The following is a 24190-nucleotide window of genomic DNA, read 5'->3' as shown; positions in this document are numbered from 1 at the left end:
TTAGAAGGCGTTTTTATTCTCGCTGTAGTATTGTTGTTGCCGCTGCCGCTATGTCGTGGAGATGCTGTGTGTTTCGTTGTGAAAGCGAAACTACTTTGTTTGGCCTTCCAAAAGAGGATGATATCCGCTTCGTCATACTGAGAGCTGATCCATGCTGGTCGCTGAGGAAATACATCAACTTTGCACTGTGGATCGCCGGATTGGCTTTCACCGTGGATGAGGCGGAGTCCAGCCCGTGTTCGTCACATGTGGTTGCCGCAAGCCCGCCGGCCGCTCCTTCGTCGAATCCGCCGGCCATTCCTCACTCAAGCCCACAGTGTGATGCATTTTATGGAGGACTGTTTCCTGAACCTGAAGTTCTGCATAGCCTACAATGGGTCTGCGCTCAAAGGCTGTTCTATAAAGTGGGGCAGTTCCAACTTTGCAAGGACAGTCTGGCGCTTCTGACTCACAGCCTGTAGGTACATTTTTTATAATTAAAGAATTTGCCATTGATAATTCAAATGTGAGTTTTAGGCAGTGTAGAGTAGCGCCTGTTGTTTGTCGTTTCTCCGATCACAAATGCAGACATGGTTTTATCTTTACGCAGCGCGATACACAATGCGACATGTAAAAACACAGCATAAGTCATTATAATCGGTAATTATGTCCCCACTGGATGCAAAAAAGGTGGGGCATAGAGGAGTAACAATAATGTACATTATGTGAAAATAATGTTTTTTTTATTTAAACTTCATAAACACATTAAACTACACCAAAAACACAACACAATACAACAAATAGCAACGTCATATGACCTACTTAGCAACGTCATATGACCCTTTAATATATGTTAATTAATTGAAACATTAATTACACCTTTAGTTTCTATAAATAAATAAAAAATTTGTCCCACAATATACATTTCATAATAATATAAAATATTTTAAAAATTATTTAGGAAAGTAATAATTTATTTTTATTTTATTTTATTATTATTATTTTTTTTTACAAATTATGATTAATTTAAATAATTTATGGATTACGTTAATTAATTAACACGGTTTAATTTACATTTACATGTAACTACATTTTAATTGTTTTAAGGCTCTAGTTTTTATAAATAAATGACAAAACTTGTCACACAATATATATTTCAGAATGATATAGTCAAACATATTTGGGAAATTAATATATTTTTGAGAGGCTACATGACATCAATATTGATTCATTTCAATAATTAATGGAATAACTTGTATGTATTGACACATAATTATATAGCCAAATGTATTTGGGAAATCAATACAATTTAAGAGCCAACATGTCATTAATTTTAATTTCAATAATTAATGGAAGTGAATTAATTGACAAATAAATTAATTGCATCTTTTAATTGATTGACAGTCCTAGTTTCTTTAAATAAATCACACAAAAAATGTATCACAATATGTATTTCAAGCTTGCAAACATATAAATGTAATTTTTCGTTTCAAAAATTACTACATTATGGCAATATCTTTTGAAAATGCATATACATATATATTTTCAAGGCAAGGACAGCATGTGGTTTGAAATGGATACATTTCAACTAATACATGTAATAGGTGATTATATTTCCCCTATATTTGAATATGCTGTGGATTTGACCATATGTTCCAGCCCAGTGAAAAGGTAAGTGATTGTCTGACCCTGCCCTCCAGATAACCTCTGAAGAGGGTTCAGAGCTGTGCACTATAAGCACCTCTTGTCAGCGAAAACAGTGGGAGTCTTTGTGATCAGTCCGATTAGACGTGTAAAGCTGCATAAAGCCACTTTTGCTTCAGGTTATCACATTTTCTTCAGGAATACGTAAAACAGAGGAATACGTATCACAGACCAGCTGCCAACAATAGTTCAGTGTAGTTGTGAGATCTGAATTTAATTTACTATGGTACTATAGAAATGCTAGGATTTAGGAATAATCGAGTTTGAATGTAAACTCACCAACTAAATCACACACTGGGGGTCCATAGAAGCTTTTTGTTCATTTGGACACATGTGCTTTGGCCTTTCATCAGGTAACTGCTGAAAAGCTTGAGGGATTTCCCTGCTGATTGCTTCAGTGTGTCTCATAAAAGCTCCCCAAAGCCTTGATGTCCTTCTCATGTATGACCTAATGAATCTGGCATGAGATGAAAGTTCGGATATGTTCTTTTTTCCGGGGAAATAGGAGAAGAATGACAAGTAATAATAGAATGAATGTCACACATTCACTGTCAGATGTAAGATGTTCAGTCATGGCTCATTACGTTTTATTCTTAGCAGCCATTTGTGACACTTTACATAAAGTGCAGTTGGAATATGTGTGTAATTGCACATTTTATTCATCTTGGTTTGGGATGTAGTTATTATTTTTAAGACATTTTATGTAAAGGCAAAGCATCGATTTGCCTGCAGTTTGATATCAGTGTCTAATGGGTCTGGGGTGCACAGCTGGAAATTAAGGAAGTCTGTTTGCAGAGGCTATCTTATTATATGAATTTTCATAACAACGTCCATCCTCTATCACAGTAGGGGATCATTGTTTACCTTGTCTCCCTGTCGTTGAGACATCCTGTCTGTGTACTTCCATCAGCCTCTTTCCAAATTAGCTCCTCGGATGTGCGAAATGATGAGGATTGAGCTGGACAAAGAGATAATCCCAGAAAATAAATCTGTAAAGCTTCAGTCATATGCTTGATAAGGATCTGCGTGATTAATTTATGTAGACTGTCATATAATCTTATACTCGATATCCATAGAGTACCAAATACTTTATGATGTTACACCATGCAGTTAGCCTATATAATCATTCATTATGAATCATAGAACTGAAACTTGATGAGGTATGAGTCTTTGTGGCTTTTAATGCCCCCACCAGATGCTATAGCCATAATGAACAGCTGAATTGTATGATAATAATAATAATGTGCTTTATTAATATTTATAATATTATTATTAATGTTGCTCAAACGCATTATTATTATTATTATTAGACAGGCACAATCCAGCAATATTACTCCAATTAGTCAAACCGCAATTATACAATCTGTGCAACGTGGTTGGTCTCATGTAGCCTAAGCGCAATGCTCTCAGACGAGGTATCCATCGGCGTCGCGCACTATTCACCAAGGCTCTACTTATCACTGCTGATGAATGCTTATACAATTACAGTGTAAATCTAGATTTTATCACTCAGTATTTCTTTTTCTTGAACCGCTAAAGAATTGTGAGAAGTGTGTGTGGGTTTAATTTGATTGCAGTGCGTCTATCCGTCGCGGAGGGATCTGTGCAACGCTTCCAGCGCTCAAACACGAGAATGAAAGAGTTAATACGGTTTCCCCGCTCTCTCTCTCTCACACACAGACAGACACATCAACCGAGCGCACCGACCAGACGCGAAGCGCAAACGTGTGCAGTTCTCTCTCACTATGGGTACGCGAGGACATCTGTGAATAATTAGTTACCTGAGTTTGACACCTTTGTAGACGAGGAATCGGAATCGTTTGCGATCGCTCGTGTGATTTTCGTGCGGAGTCCCACTCCTAAATACATTTTTGAAAGGAATTCGGTGTTTTCGGTGAAGGACGGAGTGCCGGTGTTTTCCGGTCCGAAACACAGCTAAGCATCTTAAGGACTGAGAATCTTTTTGAGAAGACGACAAAAAATGTTACTGTCCAAGTTTGGATCTTTTTCTCATATTTGCAACACGACCAACATTGACCACTTGCCGGTGAAAATTCAACTTCAAGCAGGTAACGTTAGACGTCGTTCTTCAGTTTCATAACGATATCAGTTTTTCATGTCGCTTTTAATCGCGTGCCCTTACCCCGATGTTTAGCTAACGTTACTCCTAATTTTCCAAACGCGACTAGCCGCTTAATCGGGACGCGCCTGTCCGTGACCTGCGTATGGAGCCATTTTGTTGCCAACAGTGTGTTGTACACATTCGGTTTAAATCACGTTGTTATAGCAACATATTGACTTCTACTGCCTTTTCTCCTTCGTTTTACAGCCAAGACCGAAAGGGAGCCGTATGAGAAGGTTTATCATGTGGGCTCGGTGCTGGGAAGCGGCGGGTTTGGGACAGTGTACGCCGGTACTCGGATCTCAGACGCGTTACCGGTAAGCGCAGGCTTTGTTTTGGTGGCAGCACATGGCCGCGTTTGGCGCCACAGTCATGCATTCATACGCGCGTTTTTCTCTTTTTGTCTCCAGGTTGCGATAAAACACGTTGCTAAGGAGAGAGTGACCGAATGGGGTACGATTGTAAGTAAACTAGCCTTTTATGTATGTATTCTGGTTATGAATTTCTTTCTTAATGAGTTTCTTAAGCACGCGTTTTTATATTGCAGAACGGCTCGCTGGTTCCACTCGAGATTGTTTTGTTGAAGAAAGTCGGGAGCACGTTTCAGGGGGTCATTAAACTGATCGATTGGTACGAGAGAGCCGACGGCTGGCTGATTATAATGGAGCGGCCGGAGATGGTGAAGGATTTATTCGACTACATCACGGAGAAAGGCGCGCTGGACGAGGACACCGCCCGGGGCTTCTTCAGACAGGTTTTGGAGGCGGTGAGGCACTGCTACAGCTGCGGGGTGGTTCACCGGGATATCAAAGACGAGAACCTCCTGGTGGATTTACGCACGGGAGACCTGAAGCTCATTGACTTCGGCTCGGGGGCCATCCTCAAGGACACCGTCTACACAGACTTTGATGGTGCGTCCTTGGCTCTTACCCATCCTGCTCTGCATTGGCACACCTGCCGCTTCTAATAAAATGAGTTGAAATATTTGTACTTGGCCAATTCTGGAAGAATAATTACCATCAGTAATAAGCATTCGAGTTAAAAAGAATTAAGTGTTTAACTTCTGCTGAAAAACAGCTTTGATGTGTTTTTTTTGTTGTTGTTTTTTTTTCTGGTCTGGCTTGGTTTCAAGAGTTATTTTAGGGAAACCAGCTGAAAACTGTCTTTGCAAAGATGGAATACCATCTTCGACCTGTTAAGACTATCTTAGACCAGCAAACTTTATTTATTTTTCTTTTCCATATAAACAAAATTAGAAACAACAAACCAAAACAACAAACAAATATTACTCCAAATTTTTTTCCCCCACCTTTTTACAACAGAGAATTTATATATATATTTGTATAAATTTATTTTGACAACATTCTTGCACTTTAAACTCATTTAATGTAACTTAAGTCATTGAATCTGAGAGATAAGTTAGTGGAGAGGATCAGCTGTTACTGCGTAGCATCTGTTTGTTGTGAAACCTGAGTTGAGGCACCACGTGATCCCATCACAGATCCCTGTTTTTGTTTGGTATCCGAGCGACTCCTGGCCTTTGGGGGCCTGTCACACCACCCCAGTGAAGGGGCTTTTGTTGGGGGAAGTGACTCATGCTGGAAGCATGTGGAGTTGCCATAGCTTGTGACTGTTTGTACCTGAAAGTCTCCCTTTTAGATCGCTCTCCTGTTTCAGCTTGCTTGTTTTTTTGGATCGAGCTGTTCTCCGGCTCACTGTGAGGCTGGAGGAGGGAGGAGAGTTTGTGCGAACGCCAGACCGCTGGCGCCCCCCCTTGCTAGAGTCAGCTGACTGGAGCGGCTCATTATACAGTGCTGCAGTGTAATCAAAATCGGCGCGTTTAACGGCAAAACAAGGCGATTATGAAGCAAGTGTTGTTTTGCCAGAAATAAAAAATCAAAGAGTAGGTTTCAGGACAAAAAAATAAAAATGAAATCTTCATGTTCTTGACACGCAAATATGTTTTGTACGTCTCAAAGGTTAATTCTCACTGGATCAAAAACCAAATGTTTTATTTTGTAGGCACGCGAGTGTACAGTCCTCCCGAGTGGATACGTTACCACAGATACCACGGACGCTCAGCAACCGTTTGGTCCCTTGGTGTCCTACTGTACGACATGGTGTGCGGCGACATCCCGTTTGAGCATGATGAGGAGATTCTGAGAGGACGGCTCTTTTTCAGGAGAAGAGTCTCTCCAGGTATGTTCCGAACCGGAGATACTCAAACCAGGGGCCAAAATTGACCCATAATTACCTTTTATTTGGCCTGAAATTGGATAAAATTAATGTAAACAGTCCAGTCTTTCTTTATTTAACCTTTTTGTGGATGAGGAGTTTAACCTTGCTGCTTTTCTGTTTATCAGTCTGTCAGCAGCTCATCAAATGGTGCCTCTGCTTGAGACCTTCAGACCGGCCCACTTTGGAGCAGATCTTTGAGCATCAGTGGATACGCATGGAGGAAAGCCCGAAAGCAGAAAGCGGCAACATCACACTTCACTCCATCAGCACAGAATCGGGCAAAGAAAGCCTTTGACGGATGCGGGGACGGCGAGTGAATGGACTCTGAGACCTTTTTGCTCTTGTTCCCAGTCTGTTGGTTATCAGGACTTCGGTTTATGTTGCATAAATGTCTTTTTTTGGTTGTTTTTCTTGCTAAGGGTGAGTTGTTACCCGTAGGGACTGCGTGAGCAGCAATGCTAGTGATCCTTTGATCTTACTGGTTGCTCTTATAGAGCATGGACATTATTTTCCTTTTTTAGACTATCTTTTTAGTTTTCGGTGCCTTTTTTGAAAAGCTGCTTTTATGGGATTCAAGTCACGACAGACACCAGGTGGATTTTCATGGATTTTAGGGGAACTCCCCTGGATTCATGGGAACCTTCAAAGACTGTAACTAGTTATGTGGTGGGTCTCCTTTGCCCTCTAGTGGTCAAATACTTGAAGTACACACTTACTACTCTCTTAACAGTATCTCTCTGCTGCTCTGCCATTCATATTCACTATTTCGATGGTTTTCACTTCTGTTGTTTTCTGAATGTCTTCCACTACTTCATCTCTGTTGACGTCACTTTTTAGACTTTGCTTAGCAGAGACTTGAGTGATGTGCACAATCAATGCAATATTCATGGACTCGCTTATCGTTCCTTTTTTTGGGGGGGCTTTTTTTTTTTTTTTAAATACAAGTATTTGTATTGTATTTATGTACATTTTCTTCCATGTATCTTATTTATTCATGCAATACAAACATTCCACATTCAGTGGCTATTTATTTATTTATTCATTTTATACCATCTGCAAAAGTAAAATGAAATTATTAAATGTAAAGAGTTCTTGGGCTTATCTTTAGTTTAACCTAAAGGATCATAGACATGCTAAAGCTATCTAATACTGATACAAATAAACGATTCAGATGTTTAGTGATGCCATTTTCTGATGTAGTGTAAAATTTAGAATCAGTTTTTTCTCCATGTGAAGTGGAAGTAAAAGTGTTTTAGTCCTTCCACTGTGACAGTGTGGATTTTTTTTTTTTTTTTTTTGGGCTGGTGACATTTATTTTTTTATATTGGACACAATAAATTTCTTTCATATGTAAAGTGTTTGTGGTGTCTGCTTGCATTTAAATGACATCCTTGTTTTCATGTGCAGTTATACATTGTATGTGAGGATGCTGCCCCCTACAGATAGTGGAACTGAAATTTAAGATTGGATTAATTTGTAGAAACATAATTGATAGCTTAGAACATTTAGTAAAATGAAAAAGAAAAAAATTGTAATATTCTTGCAATTCCATAAAAAGTCCATTCCCAAAATCTAATTTTGAATATGAGGAAGTAGCTACAGATTGTGTCTGACTCACATGAACAGTCCAAACATCCTGATGAGTAGTTAACATAACCCACATTAGTCAACGGGGTATGCAAATGTGATGACATTGGCGTTAAAGCATTACTGTCAAAGAGCTGAATAAGGCTTTATTGAGTCATTGTTATGTAATGCATAATTCAGATGTAGAATCACCTGAGATTATTAAATTGTTCCTATTGTTACTAAGGTATTAAATATATCTGGCACATAATGACCCTTACAGTATATGCAAATGAGTTAAATACTAGCATATAATACAATTTATTAAAATTAATAGCAAAATTATAGTTTTGCACAAAACAATTCTCGCTTCTATGGAAAGATCAATTCAGATTATTCATTCATCCTTCCTGGACTTCTGTTATAATGCCTGTATAGTAACTGGAGCAGTTTACTCAAGATAACTAATTTACCAGAGGTTTACATTAACATATGAGTCATAATGATAAACTTGATAATGGGTTGACAGCTGATGGATCAATAAATCAAGCTCTTCACACTTGTTGCATAACTAATTGCATGTCAAAGTCACAGTTTGTAATTACAGTATACTCAGCTAACAGGGATGTTCTCAGAACTTTGTTTAATGTTCTGGCAAGGCTCTTTCAAAGTTATGAACAAACATTTTTCCAGTATCGTTAATAGAACATTTGCTCACAATTATCTGGTCTTTAATAATGTTAGCACAAAACCATGATTTATACACTGTTTACAGAACAGAACTGAAGCAGTTTAGTTGGATGTTTGTGTAGCATTTTTAAATGTTCCTACTTATTAAGTTTCATATGGTTCAGAGAACATTCCCCAAATGCTTGCAAAATATTTAAAATAGAACATTCCCTTAATGTTGTATCTAACGTTCACGTAACCAAGAAAAAAAAGTTTAACATTTTAAAAACAGAGAACACCCAGAAACAACGATTTCATAAATTAATTTATTCATATATTATTCATTCACCGATTCATTCATTGAAATAAAAATATTTATTAGATGAATGTCCACATACTTTTGGCCGTGTAGTAGCTTCTGAGCTGAACATAAGAAAAAAAAAACACACATAGAAAATATATACATTAATCAATATATATTAAATAAATAAATAAATATTATTAAAATATATACTTTTAAAATACAGGTTTATTCATAAAAAAACATTTCCAATACTTTTACAGGCATGGAAAACACATATAAGTTCAAAAAAATTAAGTTATAATATAATACTACGACTTGAGCACCTAAAGGTTTCGCAAAGAAAGAGCCGCGCGGTACTAATCTGTGCAGCCTAGGGCGAAATAAAATAAATAACTGAACAATTTGGATCACACAATATACAGTATCCATTGTGCATCTTGTGTAAAAACAAACTAAGAGGCCACCCTGCCTAGCGCCTACTTCCTTATTTTTGCCGCGGAACGTAGTGACGTTGTGCGTACGGCGCCGTGCGTGATGACGCGGTGCGTAAGGCGATGGAGAGCTGCAGCCGCATTGTTGTGGGGGAAGAGAGGCGAACTAGCCTGCTAGCATAGTGCCCGTACGGCCAGCCCAATAACAACCGAAAACAGGCGCGATAGTATGGTCGAGCTGCTGTTATCTTGAGCATGTAACTCCGGCTTTTCAATGCTTATTTTTGGATCCGGCAGACCGTTACGGATACCTCATATTACCCCTGGAATACAACGGAGAAGCGGCTGGTGGACGGTAGCGCCTGTAGCGCGGCTCGTGCACGGATTAAACCTACTGCTGTTCAGTAGGCCACAGCGCTGCAGCTTTTAGCTTGGCCGTACGGCCTTTGAAGCTCCTTTTAACGTCGACGGCAAAGGTAAGAATGGACCACAGTGTCTCTGGGGGTTTATTTATTTATTCGCGGCTTTAAAGGGCGTTTGTATTCACGTTTTACAGCGCGTGTTTTGTTTTGTTTGACGCCATGTTTGCAGTGATGTCGGTGGACCTTTCCAAACAGCATTAGCTCACTAGCAGAGCCACCAGCAGGCCGCCGGATCCAGTGTGTCCTTACTGCTCAGTTTGTTTTCTTTCCAGTCCAGTGTGTTTGGCCTTGTCCTGCCCTGCCCCCTCAAACAAACAAAAGCCTGGATGTAAACCGTGGCTGTTATCGGTTGAACGCCAATTGCTCAGTTAATGGGTTGATGTGTCAGTTTGTGGAGCTTAAAAGCTATGTGTTTCAAAATATTAAACAACTCAAATCTGCAAGCACGTTACTGTTGTGTTGTTTACATTGTAATAAAATAATTAACTAACGCTGCGTCAGATGGCGAAACGGCACATATTAACAAAAATACAAACGCAAGCGGTTTTTCTGTTTCCATGCCGATTTTCTAACTTGGGTTTAGGTTGCTATGGATACCAGATGGATGCGTGCTTGCAGTTATGCCTGTTCACACCAAGGACGGTAACTATAAAGCTTAAAATAGTTTTTTTAAAGAAATCCACTACACGGATGTAACGATAAAAACACAAAGGAACGATATCGTTGAAACCACTTTCAGAACGCTTTCCCCCAGCTGGTGGACGATAAAAACATGCCAATGAGAATCCAAACCACTCTGAAGAGTTTGAGTATTTAAAGTGGCAGAAGACAGAATTGCATCGCTCGCTTAAAGGGATACTCCACCCCAAAATGAAAATTTTGTCATTAACCATTTACCCCCATGTCGTTCCAAACCTGTAAAAGCTTCATTCGTCTTAGGAACACAGTTAAGATATTTTGGATGAAAACTGGGAGGCTTGTGACTGTCCCATAGACTGCCAAGTAAATTACACTGTCTTTTCCTGTTTCAGTTGAAATTACGTCACCACATAGAATAATGCTGCGTGTTTCAAGGCACTTCAGGGGACCTTTAAAGTCGGTCCGATTCTGGTTGGCTGTCAGTGTTTTATCGTTCATCAGCTAGTTTGTTTCGGAAGTACTGAAAGACAAGTTAAGGGTTAAAGTTTCTCTGTGTCGTTATTGTCATAGTTTTGGTGTGGACTTCACTATTCTCAAAGAATTAAAAGTATTATTAAAACTTAGTTGTCGTCCTTGGTTAGAACAGACCTTGACAGTAAAATTTTCAGAGCGATTTTTCCAGCTGAGCAATATAAATGTTGACAACCAATCAGAATTTGTCAGACTTAAATAAGCTCCAACATTTAAAGCAACAGTCATGCAACAAGCGGGTGTAATAAACAGGATGTTGTTGTCTGTTGGTATGAATGCTATAGTTATTGTTATTGTTAAAGGGGTCATATGATGCATTTTTAAAGATCATTATTTTGTGTATTTGGTTTAACAGAATATGTTGACATGCTTTAATGTTCAAAAAAAAAATTTTTTTTTTCAAATACTGTACATTATTGTAGGTCCTCTATGCCCCGAGTCTCTCAAACGCGTTGTTTTCTACAAAGTCCCTGAAACGGGAACAGAGTTGCGTGACAGACACAGTGATGAAGCTCGTATGTGTTTGCAGTACACAAGCCACGGACGGTAAAGACAGCTGACTCCACTGTGTGACCCTGTCTCATTCTCTCACACACACACACACACACTCACACGATACGCAAAATTCCGCATTTGAACAGTCAATAGCAAATACTTTAATAACAAAACATACTTACAGTAGCTGATTCAGAAGCGCCAGATTGTCGTAACAAAGTCTGAATTACCTCCTCTCCTAGGTTCACGAAACGAAACGGCACAAAATGCGTTGCTGTTCTGTTGTAAGTAGTCTTGAAGCTTCCTAAATGCGTCTACTTTTGGAAGGCCAAATAAAGTTCTTTTGCTTTCGCCTAGAAACACAGCATCTCCCTGATATAGCTGCTTCAACACTAACTGCGGTTACTGAAACCACGCCTTCTTTCTCTGTGTGAACATCTGGGCGAAATTACGCAAATATTTCCACATAGTGACGTATTATTTTGGGGGGTGGCGGAGTCTTAACTTTTATAAAGAATATCTCTCTGGATTTGAGACTTTAGTCTTTGCAACTTTACAGATCTTCTTCATGCACCAAGAGCTTGTAACACTCCAAAGTGAAAGGAAAAATTGAAATCGCATCATATGACCCCTTTAACTTTGTAGCCAATGGTCCTGGTGTAAATGGATGTTTACAGTGCTGCTGTATTGTTTTTATAGCATCTGTGTTTGTATTTCGATCCAGAAATGAAATTTGATCTGTGGTGGTACAAATTGTGGCTTTGAATCAGTTGATGTGTGCTTTTCTTTTACTTCAGTTCCTCTCTGGCATTCAAAATGAGGAAGAAGGTTCGTCATAATCGTGTCGCCACCCCGCAGAGGCCTCCCTCTCCCATCAAACCCTCACGCAACCGCGAGACCTTGACATATGCTGAGGCTCAGCGTATGGTGGAGCTGGAGATCGACGGCTGCGTGCACCGTCTCAGCATTTATGACAAAATGGATGTCATCGACAGCGATGACCCTTTAGCTCAGGAGATCAGCGAGTGCACCAGCAACAAGGAGAACACAGAGAAGCCACAGCAGGTCCTCGTGCGCTCGGTGCGGCTTAAAAACAACCAGCAGAAGAAGAGTGCCGCATTGACGACTGTGCAGGGTTCACCAGCTCAGGGCAGGCTACCAGAGCCAAAGATCCGAACAGTTGAGTACAATCTCCCGGCGGTGCCACGGAGGCCGTCGGCGTACTACAACTATGTGGAGAAGACGCTGGACGAGCTCGACGAGGAGGTGGAATATGACATGGATGAGGAAGACTATGCATGGCTCGAGCTGATCAACGAGAAGAGGAAGAGCGACGGCTATAGCCAGGTCTCTCAGAACGTCTTTGAGTTCCTCATGGACCGCTTCGAGAAGGAGTCTTTCTTCGAGAGCCAGGGCCAAGGAGACCCCCAGCCTCTTATCGACGAGGATGCCGTGTGCTGCATCTGCATGGATGGCGAGTGCCAGAACAGTAATGCGATTTTGTTCTGTGACATGTGCAATCTCGCCGTGCATCAGGAGTGTTACGGCGTCCCCCATATCCCGGAGGGCCGCTGGCTTTGCCGGCACTGCTTAAATTCTCCCTCCCAGCTCGCCGAGTGCATATTCTGTCCGAATAAAGGTGGCGCGCTTAAGAGGACAGACGACGATCGCTGGGGGCACGTGGTCTGTGCCATCTGGGTCCCCGAAGTCGGTTTTACCAATACGGTTTTCATCGAACCCATCGATGGTGTGGCAAACATTCCTCCAGCTCGCTGGAAACTTACCTGTTACCTGTGCAAGAAGAAAGGAGTGGGCGCCTGCATTCAGTGCAGCAAGGCCAACTGTTACACAGCTTTCCACGTAAGCTGTGCTCAGAAAGCCGGTCTCTACATGAAGATGGAGCCCATCAAAGAGGTCACTGAATCAGAAGCTACTACGTTCTCTGTGAAGAAAACGGCATACTGTTGCTCTCATACACCTAACGGTTGTGTGAGGAGACCCCTTACTATATACGAGGACTCCAAACCCAAGAACGGTTTATGTCAGAAGGCTGCTCACAGGGATAGAGCAAAGGGATGCCATAAAAAGAACAAAAAAAAGCCTGAATCGGAGCCCATCACAGTGGTTCCCACGGTTTCTGGGCCTAGTATTACACCTAAAAGGTAGGTGAAACCTTTTTCTGCAAAGATTTTCTGAATCTTTGATGTTTTGAGTGTTTTATTTTTTTATTTTTTTATTTTTTTGATGGTCTATAATTTCCTGTGTCCTTACAGTTTCAACACAATTCTCAACCAAGTTTCTGTCCAAAAGAAGAAGGTGTTTGTGGAACGGGTTCTCAGTTACTGGATGCTCAAGAGGCAGTCAAGGAATGGTGTCCCGCTAATAAGGCGCCTGCAGACTGCCATACAGACGCAAAAAGAACCAGAACAGGTGAGTCTTTCTTGGTCTGCAGTGATTGACATTCCAATTCTTATGCGTATGAATTTTGAGCAAGGATTTGTTTTTTGAATGACAGGTGCCATGCGTTGATGATCGTCAATCTCTGAAAGAGCAGTTAAAGGACTGGCATCGTTTACGGCATGACCTGGAGCGTGCTCGCTTGCTGCTGGAGCTGATCCGCAAGAGAGAGAAGCTAAAGAGAGAGGAGGTATGGTGGTCATCGTCATATGATGTGACATCAGGTGCAAGAGATAAAAAATAACTTACTTTTAAACTATTTATGTATAAGTTAGTATCAACTTGGTATCAAAGTACTGGTACTTATGTCATCCCTAATGTATGCAGCTACATGAAAGGTGTGTTTTTGATCAAGTTAATGTAATCCCTCTCCCAATGTTTTGGTCTGGTTTCTGCAGATGAAGTTGCAGCAGTCGGTTTTGGAGATGCAGCTCACTCCATTCCCTGTCCTGCTGCGAGCAGTGCTGGATCAGCTGCAAGAGAAAGACCAGACTAAAATCTTTGCCCAACCTGTCAGCGTCAAAGAGGTATGTCTCTCATTCCTGTGGGCTTATGCTGGCCTTATCAAACTCTAAATTGTTTTTGATAATATAATGATTTTTGATGTGGAAAAAAAGCTTAAAACAGGGGTTTTCAGAAAACAACTTTTATAGTATTATCCAAAAATATTGGATTTGAAATTTTATATGTGAGTTACATTTTATTCATTTTTTATATATTTTCAATTTATAATGTATTTGTATTATATTCATATGTTTTAGTAATTTATTTTAACTTTAGTGCAATAGCAATATAAAAGCCAGTTATTTGATTTTGAAACACTTTTGTTCAATATATATGGGTTGCTATACATTGTTGGCGTCACTCGCAACATTGTCATCATTTGTCTTTGGCATCAGTGTTTAAAAACCCTTAAGATATGATACATTTTTATGTGTTCCATAGTTTTAATGATTTTACTGTTGTTCAATAAAATAATGAATGAATAGGTGTGTCCAAACTGTTTAAGTGTACATGTAGTTCCTAATTTTGTTCCATGCTTGATTTTCGCTCTTATGTACAGGTTCCTGATTATTTAGACCACATCAAGCACCCTATGGACTTCTCCACAATGAGAAAGCGTATTGACGCCCATGGGTATAAGAACCTGGATGAGTTTGAGGATGACTTCAACCTCATTATCAACAACTGCATGAAGTACAACGCCAAGGACACCTTTTTCTACCGTGCTGCTGTGCGTCTGCGAGATTACGGTGGAGCGATCCTCAGGAAGACTCGGCGGGACACTGAACGGATAGGCTTTGACTTTGCCAGTGGAATGCACCTCGCTGAGCCTCCTAAGATAGAGCCACCTCCAGCATTGACCTGGGATGAGGGTAAAGACCTATGTGTTACATTTCTCTTCTCTGTTAGATTTTAGACTAATTAAAATTGAAAATCACAGATTTTGGTTTCTTGGTGAATCATTATGAATTTTAATCTCTTTGTTTCAGTTGACCGACTGTTAAACCCAGGCAATCGCGAGCACATGTCTAAGGAGGAACAATTGAATAAGCTGTTGGAGATGCTGGATTTAACCACTGCCATGAAGTCATGCCCTTCCCGGAGCAAACGGCTCAAACTGCTCAAAAAGACCATCAGTGATGTGCGAATGGAAATGGGTCACAAAATGGAGCCCCCTTCATTGGAGCAGAATAATCCCAAGGAAGAGGAAAAGGCGCCTCTTATTCAACCACAAGCCAATGAAGAAGAAGGTGCAATTTGGTTGAATCACATGGGGGGTTTTTTTGTTGGCTCAAAGTAGCTGAAGTTTAGTGAAACCACTTCTCATAATTTTAGAAATATAAGCTATGGCGTCCAAGATTTCTGAGACCACTTATTATTGTTGTTACTTGTAATATTTATAAGTTAAATATTGTATAAATACTTAAAGTTTTTATTCTTATATATTGTCAATAATTTTCTAAAACAAGTATTTAATTGCCTTGATATAAATGATGGTAAATTTTTTACATTGATTTTATAATTTTTTTTTTTAAAGGTTTAAATGGAAAACAAAAAATATTCAATTTAAATTATCTTCAATAATAGCTGGTCAAACCTTCCTTTAAGAGCTGTGAAACTCTTCAAAATGGTTTTGTATTAAATATTTATTTAAATATTTCATTACAGGTGACAAGTCATTACCTCCAAAACTTGAGCCTTCAGATTCTCTGCCACTCCTGAAAAACTTAGACAGTTCCTGTGAACCTCCGACACTGAAACCCATGGAGCCCAGCTTTGAAAAGTGCCCGAAAAAGGTCAAATTTGACGGGAAGACATTCTCTACCTCACTTCTAAATGGTCTCTCCTCTGACGTTATACCCTCTGAAAATAACGTTATGGTTGCTACCTCCACTCTTACTGAACCAGCGAATATGGTCAACCGGCGAACAGCTGTGCTGTTCCGGAAGTCAAAGAACACGAGTCCGCAGAAGCCGTCAAACACAAGTGAATCCTCAATTGATTGCCCTCAGCTGGGCACTAAGACGTTCTTGTCGGTGGTCATCCCTCGCCTCGAAACCCTGCTCCAGCGCAGGAAGAGGACACATAGTGCTAGCGGAGACAGTCAGGGTGACGAGGATGAGTGTCCGATTAAACGCTTGGATACAGGTAAACAGCTTTCTCTTTTCATTTCCAGAAACACCGTACCCTTTCCTCCATGGGCATATTATAGACATTGTTTTGTACTTACAGGCATGTCTAATGGCTTTTCTGAGCCAAAGAAAGGGCTAACTGTGAATCGGCTGTCAGAGCCTCGTCGCCGCTGTGCTTCAGAGTCCAGCATTTCCTCCAGTGGAAGCGGGAGCATCCAGGAAAACACAAGGTGGGAATGAGTACACAGAATAAAATTTCTAAACCTTTAATATACAGTATTTTTTTAGGCTTTATTACTTGTGATGAATGAAGTCCCTTTTTTGAATGTTTTTCAGCGATGTCAGTCACACAAAGAGCGGGAAAGGGAAGCTGGCGATGACGAGACGAAACACGACGGATGATAAAAAAGAACTGGTCAATTGCGTGGAACCAGGGAACATTTCCAAACCCAACAAGCTGGCAGCAGGTGAGCATCCAGCTTTTTGCAGCCATGAGCGGGTATGTGGGATTTTACACCAGCCCCATTCTTCAGTTCAGAGAAGTGGGTCAGACCCGTTCTGGCAGCTGCATCGGTGTCCCGTCAGCTCTGTGCAAGCTCGCTGTCCTTCCTTTTGCTTACTTTGCCACTGACCTGCTCTTCATTGCTTTTTCTAACACAAAGACCGCTGCGTACTGCCGTAGTGTCTGCATGTGTGAAACACTCATGTTTTAATAGTCATCACGGCTTATCCTGTCCTTCTGAGTAGTTGCTGTATATGTTTGCTCTTTAACATGGCGCTTAAAGGGACAGTTCATTTGAAAATAAAAATTGTCATAATTTACTCAGCCTCATGTCATTCCAAATAATTTTTTTTGCCTCAGTAAGACACGTGAAATATTAATTTGTGTCTTTCTTGTCCATTCAGTGAAACTGTATAGTGATACAAGCTCACAATAAATATTACTATCCAAACATGCACAAGAACTTCTTATTCCAAGTGCACGCTGCAGTTTTGCTGTCTGCTAGTTAAAATGGTCGAGCTCTTTAAAGTCAGGTGGATTCTGATTGACTGTCAATGTTTTTATCACTCGTCAGCTAGAAACAATCGTTCTGAAAGTGATTCCAGAGATATATCGTTCCTCTTTATTATCGTTGTGCTCTGGTATTCTTTTCATAGAATTAAAACTAGGGCTGACACAATATCAGATATTCACTACATGGTTATCATGGCCAAAATAATACACAATAATGATGTTTTTTTTGTATTTTTAATTTTAATCTGCATAATCAGATTTTGCCAATAACACAATGTTTAATACTATGGCAGAAGGGAAGATTTTTCAATGCATAGGGCATGTTCTTTACCTAAATCTGTTGTGTAAATTCAGAGGAACCTCAGAAATCATGTTGACTTCCTGTTCTTGCATAGACAAAAGCAGGAAGAATCACTGTACCCTTTTGTGTTTAATAAAAGTAAATGGTGGCTTTTGAACTATGTGAGGCTGAGTAAATAATGATGGAATATGAATTTTTTGATGAACTAACCCTTTGAAGGTAAATTCATCCCAAACAGTGTTTTCCAAACGATTTCCCAGATTGCTTACCATCAATATGCAGAGCGAAATCTTTTGGTCTGCCTTGCGCTTTCACAGAAGTAGAAAGCTTACTTCTGCATTCTGACTCGCAAGCATGTCAGAGTCTGAGTTGGGCTCATTAGTCACATGACATGTTTGACCTTCCAGACCAAATCAAATCCATTTTCAGCACATTTATTATTCTATTTTGATTTAATAAATAAATCTAAATAAATTTGCCTTTGGAAGTGGCATTAGAGGCATAATAGTGTCTGGTTAATGTCTCGGCATGCTTCCGTTAAGGAAATGACCCACTGCTGCCGATTGCTGATTGGCTAAATACTGCCGTGGCTCTTGAGGTGTTCTGCACCATTTTTTACGGTGAACCCCTCATAACTTTCCATTATTCCTACTTTCATAGAGATTGAGAGCAGCAATATTTGGATGCCTGCTAACACTACACCACTAAATCTGGAGCCCCTTAAACTAGTTTGGGCCAAACTTAGTGGATATCCTTCCTATCCTGCCTTGGTGAGTGTGCATGTGTGCATGCCGTCAGAGACTGGTTCTCCTTCTCTTCCTCTTCATTATTTCATGCATCAGCCTCCTCAGGGGCCAACAGTCAACCATAACATTATTGCCAAGTGATGCAACCAGGATGTGTATGTGCATACATTTGTTTTGTGTGTGCGTGACCGAGTATGTGACATAAGTGTGTGTTCGTTCCTGTGTTTTGTGGCAACCATTTCCATTTCCAACAGTTTATACGTTAGCAGTCACAGGCACACTCCGAGTTAGCAGGTTACCAGGCCTTTCGAGATGCGCGTTGGAAGATTACTGTTGTGTTGACAGCCTCTCTGCCCACATGTAGATCATAGATCCTCAGATGTCTCGAGCGGGTTGCCATCTCAACGACGAGTACATTCCCACCCCTCCACGGGACGTGCTCCGGGTCGGAGAGCTGATGCAGTTCAGGTCCAAGGAGAAACTCTTCCTCGTCCGCTTCTTCGACAGCAAACGCAACTGGTGAGAAGTCTTGCATTTAGAGAAACTTTCAAATATTTCTACAATTACAGTGAAATGTGTTAATGTGTCTGACATTAGCGGTTGTTACACTGTGGTCCTGGGGCGGCTGTGATTGTTGCAAAATATTTTTAGGGTATTAAAACTTAACATGTAAAGATGTTAATTATGTATATTTAATTAAATATTATTTTAACACATTTACTGAATTTAATATTTTTGTTTTAGTATTGGAAAGGGTAAAATGTAAAAATATTATTGAAAAAATAGATCATTGTTGTTTTTTTTAATTGTGATTTGTTTGAAAAACTTAAAACAGACACCCAAGGGACACCAAAAGGTGTTGACAGACACCCAAGGAACACCAAAAGGTGTTGTCTTCCTCCTTTCTTTCCTTCTTTTTTTGTTTAAATATCATTACTATTTTAATGGAAACTTTATATCGCACAATGTTTTTGTAGCCATATTAAATAAATTTATTGATTAGATATTGTTTTGTAAAATTAAAATTTTGTATAAATATTGAATTATAATCATCAAATATGATTTTGTTTATCATCAGATTTTAATTAGTTTTATTTTAGTACAATGACAATATAATTAATGTAATATGTAATAACATTTGAAAAATTATATATATAAAATAGTGTGTGTGTGTGTATATATATATATATATATATATATAATAAATCATATTAGAATGATTTCTAACATATATATATGTTATATATGATATATATATATATTTTTTTTTATAGTATATATATAGATATTAAAGTAATAAATATTTCACAATATAAAAAAGTTTGTCATATAAAAACAAAAAAAAAAAAACAAAACATTTTACATTATCTATAGTATCTAAAAAAAAATATCTAAACATCCTTAAATCAAGATATGATTATTTAAGGTGCAAAATTAAGATCTTGTTTTCTGAAAAAAAGTTTGTTTAAAACAAGAGCAAATATCTGTCAGTGTAGTAAGAAAACTTGTTTTCCCTTTGAAATAAGGGAATAAATTGTTTAATTACTTGTTAGTTGAATTAAGTCCACTGGGAGATATTTGTTCTTTTTAATCAAACTTACTTTATTTTGATCAATTTGTCATTTTGCTTCTCAAGTAAATGTATATTGATTTAAGAATCTTTAGACATTTGTGGTGGAAAATGGTATTAAAATACTGATAAAGAACATCACTATTTTTGCAGTATGATCAGAAGTTATATTATAAAAGCATTACATTTTTAAGTAATGGAGATCATTATGAAGTTGTATTTTCAAACTTGGAAGTGTTGCTAATACAACTCATTTACATTTAGAAAACATAGTGATGTTTCCTTTCAATTGATTTGTAAAATTCTTACTTGGTCCTAAAAAAGTCTTCAAACAGTCTTAATTTTAACTCCATAAATCCGGCAGACCCTGATCAAGAAAATAATATATTTTTAAAAAATAAAAAATTAATGTGTGTAATGCTTTGTGTGAAATTATGTAACTGCCTATGCATTAGTAAGAGGAATGATCATATGTGACCTGTGCTGGCAAAATGAGTCACAATGAGCAAATTTTCAAAAATGAGTTATCTTAAAATCTCTTCAAATAAACCATTAAAATACCATCAAAAACATACAAGATTTGCTGGAATCGGACGAAAAACGACTGAGCTGCTGTACTCCTGTTTGAAGTCAATAGAGTCAGCAAAGTCAGTTTTGAGAAAAATCGAGTTAAAGTTTTTAAAGACTCCAAAGCAAAATCACCTGCAATGTTGCATCTTTTCCTCCACTTCTTTTCTTAATAATAATTGGCCTACTTTATTAATAATCACAATACAGCTATTTTTTATTTTATCTTTGTTGTTATAAATAAGACAACAAATAAAAACAACAACCGTAGAACAAATATAAGAAAGAAAGGAAGAATGCATTACCTTTTTCATTTTGCATCTAAACAAGAAGCATTCAGTTAAGAAAAACAAATAATCAAATGTTAAATCCCTTTAGTGTATTCATTATAAATAAATTGATTATTAAAACTACAACAACATGCGCAGGCGGAAGCACCTTTATGCGGGCGCTTCGGATGACATTCAGCGCCAGAAACAAGCAGAGAATAGGTACTCCTCTCAGAAAACATACAAATAAAGGTAATTAAACATCTAAAATTAATATTTGGAGCACTGGGATTGCAAGACGTTAATTTTTGTGAAAACAGTCATTTTTCACTTTTTTTTGCCTGTAGCTCAAAATGATCCCCTGCGCATTCCGACTCATTTAGCCAACACGGGTCACATATTTATGATCATATTTAGGGGTTCTCATAATTGAATTTTTTTAAACTCCTTACTTATCCAGCTGTTTGTTTATGTAGTATTGTGCTGGGTAGCTGTTTTAGTGTGGACAGACTCATGAAACTCAGCTAGTTGGGACAGAGTGTTACATTTAAAAATTCTGTTTTAAGTTAAATTAAATTAACTGTATTCTTCAATCAGGCAATGGCTTCCTAAATCCAAGATGGTACCGTTCGGAATCGACAAGACCTTAGATAGAAGCAAAATGTTGGAAGGCAGAACGTCAGGCATCCGTAAAGCTGTGCAAAGCGCCTTCAACCGTGCCATGAACCACTTGAGCCTTGTCCAGGACTTAGGCGCTGGAGATTAATGGAGATCCATGTTGAAGGGTTTCATCAAGCCCCACGTTTACCCAACGCTACGCTCCGGTATCAGACAGGCCCTTCCTCCCAATTCTGTTAGGAGCCGGCAAGCTTCTCAACGGACGAATGTGAGAGCACCTTCACTCTCCTGTAATGTGCTGCAAGACTGCTGTGAACTCACTCACTGCCATCTCCTTTCCTTTACACTTCCATCACCATCCACGATACGCCTTGTGTTTAACTCTGGCTGTATATAATGTCATCCTAAATTATCCAACACTAATTTATTATTTTTTTGGTTTGTACCGCACACAACCTCCTGGAAGATTTCTACTCCAAGGTAATTTCTCAACCGCACTGAGGTGCGAACCCATCTGGTGCTACATCACGTGCAAAGCCTTGATTTTTCCATGCTAGAGACTTTTGGAAGGGGCTATCGCACTTACTGTATCAAACTTTTTTTTTTTTTTTTTTTTTTTTTTTAAAGGTTAAGTTATTGTAATGTCAATGCAAGCTTCTCCTCCTTGGCATTAACATGTTATCTACTTTTTTATATAAAAATATTCTTATGGGACACAACTAAGTGATGTTTGTAAATATTTATATAAAGCTAAGAAATTATATACATGTAATACTTTAGAGTGGGTAAAAAAAAAAAAAAATTAGGAGAAAAGGAAACAACAGTAGCGATGAAAGCCAAGAAGTGCATCACTCATGCAAAACCAAAAATTTTGCTGCCCAGTTTTTTCTTCTTTATTTTGGAATGTTTATCTATATTTTTTTTTCCTTCTTTTTTCATATTGGTTTGTGTGAATGTTTCAGGCAGATAGTATGAAAAAAAAAATCCCCCAAGTTTTTTTTTTTATTTCACTTTGCTCTCGGGAACTGTATTTTAGGCCTGAAAAAGATGTGCCTGTACAAATGTGTTGTATTAGGACAAAGAAAAGTATGCAAAACTTTATATTCAGAGTAGGCATATTTTGGTGGAAGCTGTGCTTGCCTATTTTTGCTTTGTGTGTGGGTGTTTTAATCATAGCCATCTGTTGTGACTGTTTAACTGTCTCTCTCTCCAGTATGGATTCTGGGTAGCATTCTGGGTTAAAACACTTTTTTTATGAATGTCTTGTATTGACCGGTACTCTTGTTTCTTTTCTCTGGGAGGATCACATTATAGCCAATGATAGTGAGTGCTGGCGAGATCCAGTATTTTTAAGTACACTGAAAATAAACACAAAAAAAGTACAAATGGTTCTGTGTTTGTCTTTTTGATAGTTGATTTCTCTCCCTCCCTCCCTCTCTTGAAGGTAACCTCAACTGTTATTTTGTGTTAGAAAGGGTCTGCCTATGACTACAAAGTAATTAATATCTAAAGGTTTTTCTTCTCTGTAATTTGTGTGTTAGAAAGGGTCTGCCTATGACTACAAAGTAATTAATATCTAAAGGTTTTTCTTCTACGAATCAGTTTTATTTTTTGTAGATACTATGATAATATCTAAAGGTTTTTCTTCTACGAATCAGTTTTATTTTTTGTAGATACTATGATAGTGTTTAATATTTGTAATTTTGTATTTTCTTTGTTTAATTTTAGTCATTTTGGAAAATTAAAGTCATGTTGCCTACAGTTGAAAAGTTTATATAATATATGATATTTTATTTCAGTTGGGGTTTATTTCAGGTAACAATGTTTAAATGGTTTTAGTTTCAGTTAACCTACTACAAAGTAAATGTTATATTTATATATAATTAATATACAATGTATTTTCAGAAATGAAAATCATGTTAAATATATTTCCCAAGCATGAATGAATTTGCATCAGTTTCAGCAGCACATCACTAGATGGCGCTGTTGAACCGAACACAATGTTGATGGTCGTGCTCCGGATGGCCTGCCCCACCCCTAACAAAAGCGGTTGAGCTCTGACAGAATGTGATTGTAAAAGATCTCTTCTAAACTTTAATAATATTCCAGCAAGGTCAGCATTGCAGGCTGTAAAGCAGATTAAACAGGCCTTTTATTCCGGATCAGCACTACCTGTTCCAGAGATGTCTGGCTTGTCAACCAACAAGCACTGCTGTGCAATTTCTCTTTCTGTTTGTCTCGTCTTCATCTGTTCCTCTTGTTCTGTCTCTGTTTATCACAGTTTGCATTTTCCACTGGGGTGCTTTTATCTGCAAACATACCAAATCAAAAAAGTGCCTCTGTCTCCTCAGTCAGAGGAAACTCAGGTTAAACTGCCTTTAAAATTGACATGATTAGATGGGTTGAAACAATTATCCGTCCGCTTTATCCTGTCCAAGATCATATAATAGTGCCTTTTATATTTTTATTATTATATGAATTTGACGGGCTAACAAATACATAATTACACGTACATGAAATATGATTTTGAGTTCAATTTATTCCATTAGGCTACGTGGAAACAAGAAATCACATTATATTATATTATATTATATTATATTATATTATATTATATTATATTATATTATATTATGTAAAATAAATAGCCCGCGTTCAGATTATTGGTTTGGGTTTTCTGCACGTCAATCGGTTGAAGCGGTTTTCATGATTTTAGAGCACAGTGTATTTCATTTCGTTCATCGTCAAGTGCGCTGTTTGTGTCGTCAATCTGGCAACCTGCGTGTGCATCAAGTCTGAGGAGGAGGGGCCGGGTGAAAAAAAAACCTCCAATATTTTTAATTTGGACTGCAATACCTAGTTCAACCACTCGGTGTCAAACCTAACGTACATACAGCACGCGTCTAACCTTTTT

General features: G+C 38.5%; 2 protein-coding genes across 4 annotated transcripts; both read left to right on the top strand.

The window, feature by feature from the left end:
• Positions 1-3296: 3296 nt before the first annotated feature.
• Positions 3297-7062, top strand: LOC109050716 (serine/threonine-protein kinase pim-3-like). Of its 2 annotated transcripts, none has more exons than XM_042715481.1 (6): positions 3297-3432; positions 4013-4122; positions 4216-4266; positions 4353-4716; positions 5828-6004; positions 6169-7062. In XM_042715481.1, the coding sequence occupies exons 1-6, from the start codon at positions 3429-3431 to the stop codon at positions 6336-6338; spliced, it is 876 nt and encodes a 291-aa protein (XP_042571415.1). In that variant the 5' UTR covers positions 3297-3428; the 3' UTR covers positions 6339-7062. The 2 variants fall into 2 exon arrangements, with proteins under 2 accessions (XP_042571415.1, XP_042571414.1); XM_042715480.1 differs by having other exon boundaries at positions 3333-3752.
• A 2053-nt stretch (positions 7063-9115) lies between these two features.
• LOC109050931 (bromodomain-containing protein 1-like) lies at positions 9116-22661 on the top strand. Of its 2 annotated transcripts, none has more exons than XM_042715479.1 (13): positions 9116-9489; positions 11898-13262; positions 13374-13530; positions 13616-13747; positions 13956-14084; positions 14621-14933; positions 15051-15311; positions 15730-16209; positions 16294-16423; positions 16530-16660; positions 18620-18774; positions 19091-19142; positions 21259-22661. In XM_042715479.1, exons 2-13 carry the CDS (start codon positions 11917-11919, stop codon positions 21309-21311), a joined length of 3339 nt encoding a protein of 1112 aa, XP_042571413.1. In that variant the 5' UTR covers positions 9116-9489; positions 11898-11916; the 3' UTR covers positions 21312-22661. The 2 variants fall into 2 exon arrangements, with proteins under 2 accessions (XP_042571413.1, XP_018924021.2); XM_019068476.2 differs by lacking the exon at positions 19091-19142 and adding an exon at positions 18170-18279.
• The last annotated feature ends 1529 nt before the right edge of the window (positions 22662-24190 follow it).

Source organism: Cyprinus carpio, chromosome A25, assembly GCF_018340385.1.
Source record: "Cyprinus carpio isolate SPL01 chromosome A25, ASM1834038v1, whole genome shotgun sequence".
Classification (NCBI taxonomy): Eukaryota; Metazoa; Chordata; class Actinopteri; order Cypriniformes; family Cyprinidae; genus Cyprinus; species Cyprinus carpio.
Note: the sequence above shows the minus strand (reverse complement) of the source record. Positions and strands in the feature narration are given on the sequence as shown.